Source organism: Salmo trutta, chromosome 15 (genome assembly GCF_901001165.1).
Source record: "Salmo trutta chromosome 15, fSalTru1.1, whole genome shotgun sequence".
NCBI lineage: Eukaryota > Metazoa > Chordata > Actinopteri > Salmoniformes > Salmonidae > Salmo > Salmo trutta.
The window spans coordinates 48259121-48279425 of record NC_042971.1 but is presented as its reverse complement, the minus strand read 5'-3'; the positions used below and the strand labels follow the sequence as shown (position 1 = coordinate 48279425).

At 44.4% G+C, this 20305-nt stretch overlaps 1 protein-coding gene across 1 annotated transcript; it reads left to right on the top strand.

Annotated features, from left to right (window-relative positions):
* Positions 1-1862: 1862 nt before the first annotated feature.
* On the top strand, positions 1863-11533 carry LOC115149212 (glial cell line-derived neurotrophic factor-like). Its single transcript, XM_029691870.1, has 3 exons — positions 1863-2602; positions 4085-4315; positions 10841-11533. The coding sequence occupies exons 2-3, from the start codon at positions 4111-4113 to the stop codon at positions 11413-11415; spliced, it is 780 nt and encodes a 259-aa protein (XP_029547730.1). The 5' UTR covers positions 1863-2602; positions 4085-4110; the 3' UTR covers positions 11416-11533.
* The last annotated feature ends 8772 nt before the right edge of the window (positions 11534-20305 follow it).

Below are 20305 nucleotides of genomic sequence, written 5' to 3'. Positions count from 1 at the left end.
ACATGTAGAGCTAGTGGATGGGAGACTATACTGTTTAGGTGTGTTGGTCCAGGATGCAGATGTAGGCCATAACCTCTCAGCATCAGAGTAAGCACAGGCAGAATAGGTCACTTTTGACCCCTATTTGTTTTAAGGTTCTAGACAATGGAGTTAAAGCAGGTCAGTGGGGTTGTGCAAATGCGTATAGTTAACATCAAGAAAGGGATGTACCATGGACAGAGGAGAGAAGATACTGGGAATGCAAATAAGAATAATCCCACCCATCTTCTGTGTACTGTAAGTCAATTTACTATAGTTTTTGTAAAAACGTTTTTCTTTTATGATCCCCTCTATAAATATGTCATATACTCCCTTAGCCTGCACCTGCACTTATAAACTACTGGTTATTCAATTATTATGTTATACTGCACCTTGGTAGAGGATATCCCTCCCTTGGCTTTTGAAACATCCTACATTCTTACACAGACATAACACTTAAAAGTGATTCACTGAGCAAAAATAGTTATGCTGTGGTTTAGGCATAATTATGAGATGTAGTAAGCAGCACACAGTCAGTCATAGGTGTCTTTACACCTACATTATATGGATTTAGAGAATTGTATGCCTCTTGACAGGTTATTGGTGCACCCATTACTCACAGTCTGTTAATGATATAGCAACAATGAAATGCATAGCTTCAGAAGAGAACATGCCAGTGAGGAATCTACAGTGTTGTGTGTATGTAGAAAGGACTCAATACCAAGAGGACACAGGGTAACCAAGGCAAAACCATATTAGAGAATGCATGTATTGACATGATATTCCAGTCCTGGAGCTAACACGTACGCACCTTTAATACCAATGAATGATCTAAACAAGCTAAATCATATCACCAGTCACTTTGGATTTACAGTGTCAACAGTAGGATTTGCATCCCTTTTGTCGACATTCAGAAATTTCCCTCTGTAATTTGCCTGTCAAACAGAAACGAAGTCCTTCTCTTTCTAATAAAACATGTGTCCTGTATTTGGAAGTTTTTTCTATTTTGATGGGTTTTTTTGGGGGGGGGGTGTCAGGTACCTTCTAACTCATCAATACTAAAATCACATAAATTCATAAACAGTTGGGTTAAACCAGGAGGAATTTGGCTCTCCTAAAGATGAAAGGAGATTGTTGAGTGTAAATGATGAGGGCTAATGGACCAGGCCTCTCAGGTGCCATATCCCAGAAGGCTTCTGGTGTCTCTATTGTGGCCCACATAGACCCCTGCAGGGATAACGACACCGAACACGGGTTATTAAGTGACCATTTGCTGCGACCTATAGCGTGCATCTGAATAGTTATGAGTATTCTACTGATGCATTCAATTATGGAGAATTATATTGTTTGCGATATACGTAAAATGTTAAAAGTCGTTATACATGTTCACTTTTCCCCCCAAATGTCCATCACATGTATTTACAAGTGTGTCCTAGTAAATAAGAGTGGTGAGCATCCTAATTTGAGCTGTGTGTAGCCACCAGACCGAACCTGACACCCAGCGCGCGCGGTGAAGATCAGTGTAGGCAAGGAACATGTATCGCAACCGAATGTCTCCAAATCGCCTTCTGCATTACTGAAATCTAACCCGAGGACATCAGGAGAGTGACATAATCCTCAAGACATCCCAAAAGTGCGACCCAGCAAATGGAGTGCCAGGGGTGGTTTGGAGAAGTGTGTTGGAGTGGACTTCTGTCTCTACTTACTGTTTGGTCGTGCAGAGGTCGAGAAAAGAAGGGCGGACACTTCGAAACGTCAGCGCGCTTAAAGCTATAAATCTATCCAAACCGCTCTCTGCGCCCGGTATGGTGTAATGCGCAGACAGCTGCACATCTGTACTGCCAGTGCCAGCCTGAAGAGCCCGCATGTGGACAGCCATCTCACTCCTCACGCGGACACCTTGGATATAATGGAGAATACACATCATTGCCCTCATTTTTTATTAGAATACATTGGGGATATGAAAACATCGCGTAAATCTTCATGATCATACATGTTGCTCTGGTGGATGTTACGAACGTTATTTATTACATTTTCTCTCATGAAAAGGTCAAAAGTAACAGTTAACGGTCTCTCTAACGCGAGTTTTCTGTACGTTTCCCTGCGCCTCGGCTTTGGCGAACTGGTCCACTCCCTGCGTCGGGAAAGCCGATGTCTTCATTTGACTCCTTGCAGTTGGTGATGGTGGATCTTTCTCGGATATCCAATGTGCAAACCAGAATCCAATTAGTTTGCGACTGAGCGCCTGGAGAGAGAGCGCAGCGGCACTTTGGCCAGCCAGTCACTCCAGCGCGTAGCCTACCTGTGGGCAGACACATGGTTGGCTGCTCTGTATACGAGAAGCCACTCATCAAGCCTGGTTGCATTCATTTTCAGGGTCCTTTTTACATTGTAAATTACATTAAACGCATCGGATGAACGCATCCGATGTTGTATATGTGATCAGATAAAACTTTACAGTCTGAATATATCCTTTGGATACAACTAGGGCTGCTTCTTACGCACCACGGAACGTTAAATGCATCGCTGTGTGTTGGATTTTAATACTGATACCAATTGCAGGTCTGCAAGGGCCAGATTTAAGGTAAGCACAGTACATTCCCAGTTATTGGTTGTTCAGTAGTATTGAGTAATTTAGATGCAGGTGTGTAGGCTGTCGTATGCCTATAATATTGATAGCCTCAAAATGAATGTATCGGACATTCTGAATGTCTAGCCTACAAAATACAAAAAAGCCTTCTTCAATGATTATCTTTGAAAGGACAAACGCATCAAACATGTAAAAAAGGGCCGTTTTATAATAGCATATACACACTATGCACTAGCTGTGTATACACTTTTCTTCGGTCTTAGCTGCACAATTGGAAGCAATTTATAGAATGCATGAAGCCTATTAACAATGGACAAACTTTAGCTGCAGACAATGCTCAATTAACAAGAGTCCAGGTAAGAATTAATTGGCCAGGGATTCACCATCTGGCGAATCCATGTCAACATTTGGGCTAGTGTAGCCTTTCTGCTGGACAGTAGCCAATGCGCTATGCATGTGTCCATAAACACATTTTGGAGTAAAGGCGCACCCTACGCTTGTGGCGGCCACCCATTTCAGCAACACGCACTCATCAATTCTCTCTGAAATAGGTCTAAAATTAGCTGTAATCGAGGTGTCGTTTGGGCCAGAATGGAAATTCATGGACATGCAGAAATATCTTGGCACAAAAACAATAATTAAAAAAATATTGTGATTATCAATATTTGTATCATGCAGAAGCTATGGAGGTCCCTAAAGTAATAGGATAGTCATGTATTAAATTATATTAATAGATTATATCTAGGCTATTTAAACCTAAATACCATGTGGTAACAGTTTATAGTTACATATAGTGTTTATAACCTTCTAGACATATTTGACCTTTAAATTGAAAAATATCAAATTTGATACAATGTAAATAATGCTCTCTGAGGTTTGTTAATTTGGAACCCCAGTTATTCAACAAAACGTCATACAAATAACTACAGGTAACTGCCAAAATAAACACCAACATATAGTTTCTTAATAGGGCGTTGGGCCACCACCAGCCAGAATAGCTTCAATGCACCTTGGCATAGATTCTCTATAGGAGACCTCAATTCTTCCACGAGAAATTCCATCATTTGGTGTTTTGTTGACCGTGGTGGAAAATGCTGTCCTAGGCGCCGCTCCAGAATCTCCCATAAGTGTTCAATTGGGTTGAGATCTGGTGACTGAGAAGGCCATGGCATATGGTTTACATTGTTTTTATGCTCATCAAACTATTCAGGGACCTCTGGTGCCGTGTGGATGGAGGCTTTGTCATCCTATGGAGGCATAGCCATGGTAGCCAAAATAATGGCCTGCCCAGCATTTTTATACATTTTATCGACTTGTAATATTTTCCAGTTCTCACTATTGAAAGATTACCAAACTAACCCCCTTTTGGCACTGTGTCTGCAGCCTACACTTATATTCATAGTTCAATCCAATTCAGAAATGTTTGATTATTTTCAAGTAGGATCCAACTCACACTTCCGTCTCGTTTTCTTGCAGATTCCTTCATAGGAACTGAGTCTAAGATGAAGTTATGGGATGTTTTGGCCACGTGTTTGTTGCTTCTGAACTCTGTATCCACACGCCCCCTCTACCAAAACCTTCAGCCTGCCAAAAGAGCTCACTACTCGGATTGGCATAGTGATTCTCTGTCCCCGTCTGTGGAGGAACCAGAGCCAGAGTTCCAGTCGGAGTCTCACAGCCTGCAAGAGATTTCCATGGAGGACAAATGTAAGTCAAGATTCTGATGCATTGTTTCATCACCTGCTGAAGTTTCAAATATACTTTCTTCTGCATAAGATCAGACCGTCTTCAGGAAAATTATTATTTCTTATAGAAGACTATTAAAGTTGCTTGATGAGACTCTTTTACAAAACCGGAGCATAAATGTGACTGCAGTACTCAGTCCTCAACTGGTTCTCAGTATCTTGAAGTGAATATGGGTTTAAAGAGGTACTCAGTGTGTTCAAATTGCCTGATTACCAAAACAAATGTGTTACATTCAGTCCAAACATGTAACCCAAACAGAGAGGATACATATCTGTTTACCATGGCCATAGGTTGCCATGTGTTACATATTGCACCAGGGGTGCTCCCCTGGTAAGCACAGGATCTCTGGGGTTACACTTGGATTTTGGTGGGTTAAAGTCTTGCAAGATACTGCCTTTTGCTATGAACCACATTGTAGCAAGGCAAGCTTATCCCAAGTAAAGGGACAGCAGTCAATGTAATTGACGCCTGATAGTGTAAAGCGCCCTTGAACAGAGGCCAGACCAGTCATTGATGAATCCTGCTGATTGTCTGATACAGAGGAGGAGCAGTAGTTTGTCTAACAGCAGGTTTGAGCAGCCTTCTCTGCTGCTGTTGGCAGCATCACGCTGGGGTCAAAACATCCATGCGGCAGAAGGAGCAAGAAATAGTGACTGCAGTGCCTCAGTCCTAAACAGAGTTGAGCACTGACATTCCTACTGCCTTGTTTATCTTCAACCCTGCCTCTCTGGGACTGCAGGATCTGTGGCCGCTCCCTGTCAGGAAAACAAAGCTCCCCCCCCCCCCCAACCAAGTTACAGTAGAGGAACCGCAAAACAGATGTCGATCACAGGAGAGAGAATGGACTATACGGCGAGTAAGAAGCAACAAGGGAAAGCTCAATATTGTATTCATGTTCATTTTAGCGGCTGCGAGGGTGAGGAATGCATTTTGTTTAGAAGAGCATGAACCTGTCTTGTCATTACACAGTATAAGCTGTAGATGAGACATGGAACATTTAGACCAGAGAAATGTTTCCCCCTCACCTCATATTCAGTTAGCGGCGGTGAGTGACATCTCCTCGGCCTGTTCTGTGACTTAAGACCATTAACAATACACCAAGGTGTAAACAACCCTGGAACTCAATGGGAGCTTTTGGCCTTTTGTTTCAGTTGCAATGTCTGTGGTAAGCGATGAATCTTGTACCCATTCCAAGTAATCTTTGGAGGCAAGTGTCTCTGCAGCTGATCCACAGCCTCTAGAGATACTTGTGTCTGTAGAACAAAAAACATGTACAAGGCTTCTGGAGCATGCTCAACTAGGCTAGAAAACTGATGAAGTTTTTAATAGTAAATAATATTTTGGTCCCTGTCGGATCCTTGTCAGGACATCACTTTGGTCTCAGTGGAGCTTTACACTGGCAGGCTTCAGAGCTGATCTCTAAATCATAAAAACAAGATTCTAGAGAACGTTTGAAACAGGTGCATGGGAGAGCCAGGAGGTGTTTCTGTATGTTGGGCGGTTTTGCTGCAGAACACTTCACCTGTCTGTCAGCTGGCATAGAATAGTACCTACACCTGTCTGTCAGCTGGCATAGAATAGTACCTACCCCTGTCTGTCAGCTGGCATAGAATAGTACCTACCCCTGTCTGTCAGCTGGCATAGAATAGTACCTACCCCTGTCTCTCAGCTGGCATAGAATAGTACCTTCCTCTGTCTGTCAGCTGGCATAGAATAGTACCTACCCCTGTCTGTCAGCTGGCATAGAATAGTACCTACCCCTGTCTCTCAGCTGGCATAGAATAGTACCTTCCTCTGTCTGTCAGCTGGCATAGAATAGTACCTACCCCTGTCTGTCAGCTGGCATAGAAAAGTACCTTCCCCTGTCTGTCAGCTGGCATAGAATAGTACCTTCCCCTGTCTGTCAGCTGGCATAGAATAGTACCTTCCCCTGTCTGTCAGCTGGCATAGAATAGTACCTTCCCCTGTCTGTCAGCTGGCATAGAATAGTACCTACCCCTGTCTGTCAGCTGACATAGAATAGTACCTACCCCCGTCTGTCAGATGGCATAGAATAGTACCTACCCCTGTCTGTCAGCTGGCATAGAATAGTACCTACCCCCGTCTGTCAGATGGCATAGAATAGTACCTACCCCTGTCTGTCAGCTGGCATAGAATAGTACCTTCCCCTGTCTGTCAGCTGGCATAGAATAGTACCTTCCCCTGTCTGTCAGCTGGCATAGAATAGTACCTACCCCTGTCTGTCAGCTGGCATAGAATAGTACCTACCCCTGTCTGTCAGCTGGCATAGAATAGTACCTACCCCTGTCTGTCAGCTGGCAAAGAATAGTACCTACCCCTGTCTGTCAGCTGGCATAGAATAGTACCTACCCCTGTCTGTCAGCTGGCATAGAATAGTACCTTCCCCTGTCTGTCAGCTGGCATAGAATAGTACCTACCCCTGTCTGTCAGCTGGCATAGAATAGTACCTACCCCTGTCTGTCAGCTGGCATAGAATAGTACCTACCCCTGTCTGTCTGCTGGCATAGAATAGTACCTACCCCTGTCTGTCAGCTGGCATAGAATAGTACCTACCCCTGTCTGTCAGCTGGCATAGAATAGTACCTACCCCTGTCTGTCAGCTGGCATAGAATAGTACCTACCCCTGTCTGTCAGCTGGCATAGAATAGTACCTACCCCTGTCTGTCAGCTGGCATAGAATAGTACCTACCCCTGTCTGTCAGCTGGCAAAGAATAGTACCTACCCCTGTCTGTCAGCTGGCATAGAATAGTACCTACCCCTGTCTGTCAGCTGGCATAGAATAGTACCTACCCCTGTCTGTCAGCTGGCATAGAATAGTACCTACCACTGTCTGTCAGCTGGCATAGAATAGTACCTTCCCCTGTCTGTCAGCTGGCATAGAATAGTACCTACCCCTGTCTGTCAGCTGGCATAGAATAGTACCTACCCCTGTCTGTCAACTGGCATAGAATAGTACCTACCACTGTCTGTCAGCTGGCATAGAATATTACCTACACCTGTCTGTCAGCTGGCATAGAATAGTACCTACCCCTGTCTGTCAACTGGCATAGAATAGTATCTACCCCTGTCTGTCTGCTGGCATAGAATAGTACCTACCACTGTCTGTCAGCTGGCATAGAATAGTACCTACCCCTGTCTGTCAACTGGCATAGAATAGTATCTACCCCTGTCTGTCAACTGGCATAGAATAGTATCTACCCCTGTCTGTCTGCTGGCATAGAATAGTACCTACCACTGTCTGTCAGCTGGCATAGAATAGTACCTACCCCTGTCTGTCAACTGGCATAGAATAGTACCCCCCCCTGTCTGTCAGCTGGCATAGAATAGTACCTACCCCTGTCTGTCAACTGGCATAGAATAGTATCTACCCCTGTCTGTCTGCTGGCATAGAATAGTACCTACCATTGTCTTTCGGCTGGCATAGAATAGTACCTACCATTGTCTGTCGGCTGGCATAGAATAGTACCTACCATTGTCTGTCAGCTGGCATAGAATAGTATCTACCCCTGTCTGTCAGCTGGCATAGAATAGTATCTACCCCTGTCTGTCAGCTGGCATAGAATAGTATCTACCCCTGTCTGTCAGCTGGCATAGAATAGTACCTACCCCTGTCTGTCAGCTGGCATAGAATAGTATCTACCCCTGTCTGTCAGCTGGCATAGAATAGTATCTACCCCTGTCTGTCTGCTGGCATAGAATAGTACCTTCCCCTGTCTGTCAGCTGGCATAGAATAGTACCTACCCCTGTCTGTCAGCTGGCATAGAATAGTACCTTCCCCTGTCTGTCAGCTGGCATAGAATAGTACCTACCCCTGTCTGTCAGCTGGCATAGAATAGTACCTACCCCTGTCTGTCAACTGGCATAGAATAGTATCTACCCCTGTCTGTCTGCTGGCATAGAATAGTACCTACCCCTGTCTGTCAGCTGGCATAGAATAGTACCTACCATTGTCTTTCGGCTGGCATAGAATAGTACCTACCATTGTCTGTCGGCTGGCATAGAATAGTACCTACCATTGTCTGTCAGCTGGCATAGAATAGTATCTACCCCTGTCTGTCAGCTGGCATAGAATAGTATCTACCCCTGTCTGTCAGCTGGCATAGAATAGTACCTTCCCCTGTCTGTCAGCTGGCATAGAATAGTATCTACCCCTGTCTGTCAGCTGGCATAGAATAGTACCTACCATTGTCTGTCAGCTGGCATAGAATAGTATCTACCCCTGTCTGTCAGCTGGCATAGAATAGTACCTACCCCTGTCTGTCAGCTGGCATAGAATAGTACCTACCCCTGTCTGTCAGCTGGCATAGAATAGTACCTACCCCTGTCTGTCAGCTGGCATAGAATAGTACCTACCCCTGTCTGTCAGCTGGCATAGAATAGTACCTACCCCTGTATGTCAGCTGGCATAGAATAGTACCTACCACTGTCTGTCAACTGGCATAGAATAGTACCTACCCCTGTCTGTCTGCTGGCATAGAATAGTACCTACCCCTGTCTGTCAGCTGGCATAGAATAGTACCTACCCCTGTCTGTCAGCTGGCATAGAATAGTACCTACCCCTGTCTGTCAGCTGGCATAGAATAGTACCTACCCCTGTCTGTCAGCTGGCATAGAATAGTACCTACCACTGTCTGTCAGCTGGCATAGAATAGTACCTACCCCTGTCTGTCAGCTGGCATAGAATAGTACCTACCACTGTCTGTCAGCTGGCATAGAATAGTACCTACCACTGTCTGTCAGCTGGCATAGAATAGTACCTACTCCTGTCTGTCAGCTGGCATAGAATAGTACCTACCCCTGTCTGTCAGCTGGCATAGAATAGTACCTACCCCTGTCTGTCAGCTGGCATAGAATAGTACCTTCCCCTGTCTGTCAGCTGTCATAGAATAGTACCTACCCCTGTCTGTCAGCTGGCATAGAATAGTACCTACCCCTGTCTGTCAGCTGGCATAGAATAGTACCTACTCCTGTCTGTCAGCTGGCATAGAATAGTACCTACCCCTGTCTGTCAGCTGGCATAGAATAGTACCTACCCCTGTCTGTCAGCTGGCATAGAATAGTACCTACTCCTGTCTGTCTGCTCTATAGTGTATCAGCTGATAGCCACACAATAGGAGGTGTCTAAATCAAAAGGGCACAGGGTGTCTAAACAGATTGGCCCCTGGCTCACCCGATACGGCCGCGACGGCCCAATCAGCTTTGGACCTGGGTGGATCAGATTACCTGTACCCTGGTAGTGGGACAGGCGAGACAGGTGACCCCCACCACCATAGAGAGGGTGGGTTACTGACACCTCCACCTGCCAGACAGACACACTACAGAACCTGTCTGGCTGCCCTGTGCCCACCACACACAAGCCAGTGAACTGAGGCCTGGGTAAACATGTCAAGGCCAGCATAGCCCCTCTACTAACCTTACCTCCACTGACCAAATACACAAATGCACAAACATACACGCACGCACATTAAAATATAATAAAAACATCATACACCTGATTGCTGTTGGGTAATAATGTCATACTAATTGAGTCATTTCACAATAATGTTTTCTGTGATCTTCTGAGTGGGTTGCAAGATGCTTATGCGCTGTGGAGCAGGAGGGGGTTTACACTATAATAGAATCAACATGTATTACATAAGGATCAAAGGACTCTCTGGGTCTCTTCTTGTTCCCCTCTGCAGAGGGCAGAGGGCTCCCTGCATGTTTTGAATTTGAAGCAGAATAGGTGCTCCGAGAGATCTGCTCCAACTCAATGTCACATTCCGTATGATTCCCTTCTAGAGGTGCTGTAAACTCTGATTCAATGTTTTAAAAGGGAAAGAGAAGGCTGTCCATTCCAAGACCTATAACTAAGATCAGAGTCATATTTAGAGAAGACTTGTGCCAATACGGTTTGTGTCTGAACGTTCTGAGAGCGCCACTTTCTCCTCCATAGCCGTAGCTAAGTGATAATTGATGTTGTACTGTTTATCTCTGATAGTTTCAAAACCTATGAAGATGTCCAGTGAAAGCAGATATGCAATTTGTTGACACCACAACACAGTACAGATTTGGAGACACATTATCCAGAATGCCAATCAATAAAAACGTCTGTTAAATTGGCTACTTTGTTTTGCTTGTTTACAGCGGGTCGTTTCATAGGGAACTGTCATAGGCACTGACATATTGTTACATCACCAACATGGCGAGAATAAAACCTGGCTGAACTCTTAATATATGGCTCTGCCTAAAATGACTGAGGAAGACTAAAACAATATTCTGTATGGCACTGTCAACTGTTACAGTTATCAAAGCATTGCTGCTTTGTCATGGGGATGCTCAATATTGATTTAACATTCAACTTGTTGTCATTACTATTTTTACTTCTATTGTTTATTACGACTCTATGTGTTGTCATTTCATTGCATTGAGTTCACTATTGCATTATCAGTAATTTCGTCTTTGCATCCTCTCTCTCTTAAAGATGACATCACAGGCCCATATCCGGACCAGTTTGAGGATGTAATGGATTTTATCAAGGCTACCATTGGGAGACTGAGAAGATCATCAGAGCCTGCCGGCGGCTCAAGGGGAAGGAGGGAGCAGAGAGAGCAGGGGAGACAGAGAGGCGCAGCAAACACAGACCGAAGAGGGGGACGGAGAGGAGAGGGGAGAGGAGGACGCGGGGAGAAGAAGGGTCGGGGGCGAGGGGGCAAAGGGAGGAGCAGTGAAAGAGGGGAGCAGCGGATGAAGCCGGTTGAAGGCCGAGGCTGCTTGCTAAAAGAGGTCCATCTCAATGTCACAGATTTAGGGTTGGGCTACCGGACCAAAGAGGAACTGATCTTCCGGTACTGCAGCGGCCCTTGTTCAGATGCAGAGACCAACTATGACAAGATCCTCAACAACCTCACCCACAACAAGAAGCTGGTCAAGGACACACCCTCCCGCACCTGCTGTCGACCAATCACGTTTGACGATGATCTGTCATTCCTGGATGACAACAACGAGGACTACCACATTCTGCGGAAGCATTCTGCCCGCAAATGTGGCTGTGTCTGACTCTGGGAGAGACGAATGAAAGAAAGGCTGACAGACAGACAGAAAGGAGAAGGAGCAGTAACATAAAGCCTCTCAGAGGCTGGTACTGCCTCTTGGAATGAAGGAACACATGGGAAAAGAAGGGAACATGAGACGGATACAGTCCACTCCAGTGGTGTCTTAGGAACCATGGACAGTATTAGCATGTCCTGTGTCCCACTCCTGAGAGGCTGCTGTGAGGTGAACAGGGATGGTGTGGTCCCCAAACCTCCAGTAATTAGGCTGATTCAGAGCCCAGATCAGGTCACAGTGGAGAAGGGACTCCTCAATGCTATAATTACATAGAATTTAAATTACTTCGAAATTCAGCGTAACGGTCTTTAAAAGAGACGTTGTCAATTCAGCTCAGTATTCATTTCATGATTGGATCACGTTCTTGGACGCCTACAGGGGGATACGGTCTCATTTCCCTGTGAAACCATGCTGTTACACTCACAGGCTTGCCTGCAATGGAGCTGCTGAGACGGAATCAGAGGAATTCAGGATATTATTCCTCAAAAACGTCTGTTTTTCCGTAGTCAGATCATGAGGCATACAGTGAGAGCAGAACTCTTCCTGGCGAGTATTTCCAGCTGCAGTCCAGAGTGTTCTGGTTTCACTGCACAGACTGGAGCTTAAAGTTTACATTCACAATGAACGAGGGAACCTGTTGACTGATTTAGTCCTATAGCAAAGAGACAGACAGTCTGGTACGACACAGCGATGTAAAATCCAAGATATTTAGAATTTATATATATATAGATATATATATATATACACACACAAGATGTATTTATTAAGATTGAATTAACTTATTGTTATTTATTGCAGTCCATTTTATAAAATAAATGTTTGTTCTTCTTATTTATTTGAGCTCTGTTTTATCCCGGATGGTACCAAAGTGGACCATGTGTTTTCTAAGTAGAATCAGATTGTGCTGAAACAACCGGATTCAAGGTGCAGCCAAAACGAATAAAACTCATCCTTCAGTTTGAAAATGCTGTACAGTTTATATCTGTAATCCATGGTAGTTAATCCTAAACCCACTGCCGATTCCAAAACATCATAGATTTATGAGAATAACAGAAGGTATCGATTTAGAGAGGGGGCGCAGAAAGAAAGAGACAGGGTGGAGCGGACCAATTCCAACCTTTTTCAAAACTTAAAAATCTTATCTCTGCTTTCGATCCTTTTGAATGATGCCAGGTTTGAGCGTCTTTGACAGTGTTCCTCATTTGTCACTAATGGAAAGCAGAGAGGGCTGAGCAGCCTGGGACGTTAGGGGCTGAGGGCCTGGGAGACACCAGTCAGCTGCTCCTCACTCCTCACGCTAACCAAGTAGATGGGTAAACAAGACTACTGCCAAAATCATGGCATGCCATTATCGGTTTGCAAAGGAACATACAAAGCCTGCATTCACTGTTTATTTTCTAGACATAAAGTCGTACTGCCAGGGGTTATCCCGGAGAGCTGTGCAGCTTTCCTTACAATGATACTCTCCACATTAATTCAAGACATCCTCTTTTTTTACAGAATAACAAAACGACCTCATTGCTAGAGAAGTGGTGCAGGACAGGTTGGATATGGCCAGCCTTCAAGCCCACTGCTTTCAATTCAATTGCATTCTCTCTCTATCACACCGTTTGCAAAGTAATATGTTACTAAACGCTTTACAAAATGCTACAAAAAAGCTAGCCAGGAGTGATGGTAGCACAGAAACTCTCTGATATCATAGAAGCAGTCAGTAAAAACCTTGACACTAGACTGTGGAAAAGGGACCCACTGTCCTTTGGCCATCACGGTGCAGAAGTTGATGGTATGCATGTACACTGCCAGGGTCTGTTACCCTCATCCCTTCAGCCTGGTCCTGGCTCTACACCAAGTCCGGGCAAATACTTCGCAGTGGTTACTGTCCCAGTAGGCTTAAGCGTTCCTGGGACTGTCTCTGTCTCTGTGGTCTCTGCTTTGACAGACAAACAGGTTTTTCTTACTGATCTGGGGTTTGTATGAAAACAATCCTCTAACATGCAGCTTAGCCCACTACTCCCACTGGAACACCAGTGCTTAAGACCATTTAAGGGCGATCTTGGCTCTGCCTCTCTTAGCCAAACCGACACACACTCCCCTACATATTTATTTGGACAGTGAAGCTAAAACTTTTCATTTGGGTCTATACTCCAGCGTTTTCAATTTGAGATCAAATATTTCATATGAGGTGACAGTACAGAATGTCACCTTTTATTTTAGGGTATTTTCCGACATTCTGTTTATCCGTTTAAAAATTAAAGCACTATGTATCTAGTCCCCCCATTTGAAAGTGTCATACATATTTGGACAGAATCACATATGTGTATTAAAGTGGTCAGAAATGTTGTATTTGGTCCCATATTCCTAGCACACAATGAGAACGTTACAGATACAAAGGTCATACCTCCAAGACATGCTAACCTCTCGTCTTTACCAACAGGGGAGGTTAGCATTTTTTGGGGGATATGATATTTATGTCTAACTTTCTCACTCATCATTATTCACGATTCATTCATGATTATCCGTAATCATTGCTAGAAACCACATTAATGCAGAAGTGTCCCCGAAATACATTATATTCTTATTTACAATAAAAGTGACTCCACAATTACACAATACATTATTTACTATTGGGAAAAACATAATCCGTAACACTACCAAAACAAACTGCAAATGCATCCAACAAGTTTGTAGAGTCACAAGCTTGATAGGAATATGGGAACAAATACTACACTTTTGACTACTTTAATACACTACAAGTGAAAATATATATATCTTCAAGTGTGGGGAGGGGGGGACTACTTACAAAGTAATTTAATTTCTAAACGGTAAAACAGATATGTATGAATATACCCTCAAATTAAAAGGTGACATTTTGCACTCTCACCTCATCTGAAACATTTGATCTCAAATCCCAAATGCTGGTGTATAGGGACAAATGTACAGGTTATTTAGTTTCACTGTCCAAATAAATACGTAAGGAAGTGTATGTCTTAAGACCAGACAGTACAACAAAAAGAGAGACAGATAGTGTTTGTGACATCACTGAAGGGGAGAGAGGGGAGCACCGGGTAACCAGGCATTCAGTGTGAGCATTATACAGCATAGTACAGCATAGAGTATACACTCACCCAAAACAACTACTAAACAGAAAGGAACACTAACAGAGGATTCTTTAAGAGCATAATATTACTGCTATGCCTTTGTCCCATTATCATAGAGAGGAGCTTCTGAGGGAAACAGAGAGAGAGAGCCACAGGACTTGATGAAGGGCATGGATTATGGACCAGAGTATCTGTGCTCACCCAACTGCAACCAACACAGCTTTAGTCTCATAATCCACCCTGCACACAGAACAAATCCACGGCATCAAGCTGAAATTTAGGCCAAATACTGCCAGAGAAAAATCTACCATTTTATCACAGCACACTTTTCATTTGGACCATCTTCCCCTTTAATATTGGATTTCTGTGTAAGTCTTCTGGAGACAACCTAGCAGCCTCTTGGGCCCTTACCCTTCTGCACGATATCTTAAAGTGTGCGTGAACTAACTGACTGACCCCTCTGTCTTATGGTTGTTTGCTCAACAGTCAGTGATATTTTCCTGTGAGTTCATAACTCCGGCAGTTATTCTGTGAAGATAAACATGCAAAGTGTACAAACACCAGGCAGGCAGAAAAAAATTGCATTATTTGTTTTCAGACCTATGTTTGTGTCGTTATTGCCTCTGTGAAAGAAAACGTGTAATGTCTCACTTGTTTTGTGTTACTGAACCAAAGCTCTCAACAAATTTTATTTTTGTACAATATTTTATAACTTTTTACAGAATTAAACTTGTTTCTATCAAAATGTTGTGCGCCTGATTGCTACTCAATACAAAATACAGTGAGAGTTCTGTAGAATCCTATTGGTCATTTATAAGAAAGGTCTTCCGTAACAAAGTACTCCATGTGTAGTCTCTCCCTGACAGACATTTGGGGGGGAAGAGAAAGCAGCCTGTTCTGAGATTGTAAGAAAGGCGAGTGCAAAAGTAATTCTCATGGTGGAATAACCTCGTTGGAGGTTGCCATCAGCACTTGAAGGACAGATGTTAGGGCAGGGGAGGTTTGAGGTTTTATAGAGAGGGTCAGGGCAGGGGAGGGGAGATTTGAGGTTTTATAGAGAGGGTCAGGGCAGGGGAGGTTTGAGGTTTTATAGGGAGGGTCAGGGCAGGGGAGGTTTGAGGTTTTATAGGGAGGGTCAGGGCAGGGGAGGTTTGAGGTTTTATAGGGAGGGTCAGGGCAGGGGAGATTTGAGGTGTTATAGGGAGGGTCAGGGCAGGGGAGGTTTTATAGGGTAGGGTCAGGGCAGGGGAGGTTTGAGGTTGTATAGGGAGGGTCAGGGCAGGGGAGGTTTTATAGGGTAGGGTCAGGGCAGGGGAGGGGCGGTTTGAGGTTTTATAGGGAGGGTCAGGGCAGGGGAGGTTTGAGGTTTTATAGGGAGGGTCAGGGCAGGGGAGGTTTTATAGGGTAGGGTCAGGGCAGGGGAGGGGTGGTTTGAGGTTTTATAGGGTAGGGTCAGGGCAGGGGAGGGGTGGTTTGAGGTTTTATAGGGAGGGTCAGGGCAGGGGAGGTTTTATAGGGTAGGGTCAGGGCAGGGGAGGGGAGGTTTGAGGTTTTATAGGGAGGGTCAGGGCAGGGGAGGTTTGAGGTTTTATGGGGAGGGTCAGGGCAGGGGAGGTTTGAGGTTTTATGGGGAGGGTCAGGTAAGAGGGGGTTTGAGGTTTTATAGGAAGGGTCAGGGGAGGGGTGGTTGAGGGTTTTAGGTGTGTGTTAGGGGGTTGTAGGTCTAGATTAGAGGGAGGAGAGGCTCGCCAGTGCTTTGCATCCTCCTGTTGTGTATTCCTGAATGCCGGGGCCAGGTCTGTACGGTAAACAAAAGCTTGCTGGAAAGCGACACCATGCTGGAAATCGAGGCACTCAGGGAAAATGTTTCCACCGCACAGAGAAGATGTGTAAACACTGATGAGAAAATGGCACAGGCGGCGTGAGTCAGTCAATTTCTGCCAGTGTGTATACACCTCAAGGTGGGTTTATGTACCTTGGTTTTTCCAGTGGATAAAAGGAAAGCCCTGATTATGTACACACAGCTGTCCATCAAGCTGTGTGAGGATGATGACTTCAGGCCTGGACCATCGACAAGCACATTTCTTTAGTCCAAAACCTGCCCCTCTTTTGAACAAAAACAAAAAAACAAGCCAAAGATTGGGGGCAAGGAGATGAGGAGAAACCTGGGACCTGTCCAGAGGAGAGATTTGATCCTCTGATTGCTCCATGACTTATACGGATTGTAGTGCCACATCCAGCCCAAAACACACCCTTTGCCCACTACTAAAAGAAGCAGATGATCCCACTGGACATTGCTGGACTGTTACGTCACTCACTGATCCTGCATTCTAACATTTTGGCATTCCCGGGCTGGTAACCGACACGGCTGCAGCCACTGGTTGGTGACATCACCCCTTGGAATAGTAGTGCTGGCAAGAAGATTAGGCCTTAGGGCTTGGCGGTTGGCCGAGCCACGTTCCTTTGGGACTCATTACGGTTTTCAGGACGTTTGAGGCTTTTTCATGGCGAACTGGTCACAGTCCAGATGATGAGCAGCTTTCAAGGGTTTGTGTTTAGAACACGCTTTCTAGTCATGATCTCTTGGGATGATTGTGCATGACAAAGCACAGCACAATTTGATTCACAGTGCTATTTGATTCACTAAGGAAAGACAAAACTAACCCTTTTCATGCCTGTTTTCTTAAAAACGTTAACAAAATCTGGGGACTGGGTATTCACAACGGTGAATGAGAACTGCTACTTTATAAAGACACTAAAGTAGTGTTTGTCAAAACTGAATGGTCTTCTCAATCCCTCATAACTCAAATCAAATGTTATTTGTCACATGCTTCGTAAACACCAGGTGTAGACTAACAGTGAAATTCTTACTTACGGGCCCTTCCCAACAATGCAGAGAGAAAGAAAGAGAAATAATAGAAAAGTAAATCACGTAATAATAGATACACAATGAGTAATGATAACTTGGCTATATACACAGGGTACTAGTATCAAGTCGATGTGCAGGGGTACAAGGTAGTTGAGGTAGATATGCACATATAACTAGGAATAAAGTGACAGATGGTAAACAGTAGTATGTGATGAGTCAAAAAAGTTAGTGCAAAAAGGGTCAATGCAGATAGTTAACCAAATAGCTCCTTGGACTAACTACATTTAACAAAAATATAAACACAACATGCAACAATTTCAAAGATCTTACTGAGTTACAGTTCATATAAGGACATCAGTCAACTTAAATACAGTGGGGGGAAAAAGTATTTGATCCCCTGATGATTTTGTACATTTGCCCACTGACAAAGAAATGATCAGTCTATAATTTTAATGGTACGTTTATATGAACAGTGAGAGACAGAATAACAACAAAAAAATCCAGAAAAATGCATGTAAAAAATGTTATAAATTGATTTGCATTTTAATGAGGGAAATAAGTATTTGACCCCTCTGCAAAACATGACTTAGTACTTGGTGGCAAAACCCTTGTTGGCAATCACAGAGGTCAGACGTTTCTTGTAGTTGGCCACCAGGTTTGCACACATCTCAGGAGGGATTTTGTCCCACTCCTCTTTGCAGATCTTCTCCAAGTCATTAAGGTTTTGAGGCTGACGTTTGGCAACTCGAACCTTCAGCTCCCTCCACAGATTTTCTGTGGGATTAAGGTCTGGAGACTGGCTAGGCCACTCCAGGACCTTAACGTGCTTCTTCATTGTTGCCTTGGCCGTGTGTTTTGGGTCATTGTCATGCTGGAATTACCATCCACGACCCATTTTCAATGCCCTGGCTGAGGAAAGGAGGTTCTCACCCAAGATTTGACAGTACATGGCCCCGTCAAATGATGCGGTGAAGTTGTCCTGTCCCCTTTGCAAGAAAAACACTTCCAAAGCAAAATGTTTCCACCTCCATGTCTGACGGCGGAGATGGTGTTCTTAGGGTCATAGGCAGCATTCCTCCTCCTCCGAACACGGCGAGTTGAGTTGATGCCAAAGAGCTCAATTTTGGTCTCATCTGACCACAACACTTTCACCAGTTGTCCTCTGAATCATTCAGATGTTCATTGGCAAACTTCAGACGGGCATGTATATGTATTCTTGAGCAGGGGGACCTTGCGTGCGCCGCAGGATTTCAGTCCTTCACGGCATAGTGTGTTACCAATTGTTTTCTTGGTGACTATGGTCCCAGCTGCCTTGAGATCATTGACAAGATCCTCCTGTGTAGTTCTGGGCAGATTCCTCACTGTTCTCATGATCATTGCAACTCCACGAGGTGAGATCTTGCATGGAGCCCCAGGCCGAGGGATATTGTCAGTTCTTTTGTATTTCTTCCATTTGCGAATAATCGCACCAAATGTTGTCACCTTCTCACCAAGCTGCTTGGCGATGGTCTTGTAGCCCATTCCAGCCTTGTGTAGGTCTATAATCTTGTCCCTGACATCCTTGGAGAGCTCTTTGGTCTTGGCCATGGTGGAGAGTTTAGAATCTGATTGATTGATTGCTTCTGTGGACAGGTGTCTTTTATACAGGTAACAAGCTGCGGTTAGGAGCACTCCCTTTAAGAGTGTGCTCCTAATCTCAGCTCATTACCTGTATAAAAGACACCTGGGAGACAGAAATCTTTCTGATTGAGAGGGGGTCAAATATTTATTTCTCTCATTAAAATGCAAATCAATTTCTAACATTTTTGACATGTGTTTTCTCAATATTTTTGTTGTTATTCTGTCTCTCACTGTTCAAATAAACCTACCATTAAAATTATAGACTGATCATTTCTTTGTCAGTGGGCAAACATACAAAATCAGCAGGGGATGAAATACTTTTTTCCCCCCACTGTACATTCATTAGGCCCATGACTGGGAATACAGATATGCACCTTTTTTTAAGTAGGGGTGTGGATCATAAAACCAGTCAGTATCCACCATTTGCCTCATGCAGCACAACATCTCCTTCGCATTGAGTTGATCAGGCTGTTGATTGTGGCCTGTGGAATGTTGTCCCACTCCACTTCAATGGCTGTGCGAAGTTGCTGGATTTGGCGGGAACAAGAACACGCTGTCATACACGTCGATCTAGAGTATCCCAAACATCCTCAATGGGTGCAGGCCATGGAAGAACTGGAACATTTTCAGCTTCGAGGAATTGTGTATAGATCCTTGCGACATGGGGCCGTGCATTATCATGCCGAAACATGAGGTAATGGTGGCGGATGAATGGATCTCGTCACTGTAACTCTGTGCATTCAAATTGTCATCAATAAAATGCATTTGTGTTCATTGTCCCTAACTTATGCCTGCCTGCCCATACCATAACCCTTCACCATCATGGGGCAATCTGTTCACAACGTTGACATCAGCAAATCACTTGCTCACACAACGCTATACACGCCATCAGCCATCTGCCCGGTACAGTTTCAACTGGGAGTCATCCGTGAAGAGCACACTTCTCCAGTGTGTCAGTGGCCATCGAAGGTGAGCATTTGCCCACTAAAGTCTGTTATGACTCCAAACTGTAGTCAGGTCAAGACCCTGGTAAGGACGACGAGCACGCAGATGAGCTTTCCTGAGGCGTTTCTGACAGGATCAACGTCAACAGTGAAGAGGCGACTCCGGGATGCTGGCCTTCTAGGCAGAGTGGCAAAGAAAAGCCATATCTCAGACTGGACAATATCAAGAAAAGATTAAGATGGGCAAAATAACACAGACACTGGACAGAGGAACTCTGCCTAGAAGACCAGCATCCCGTAGTCACATC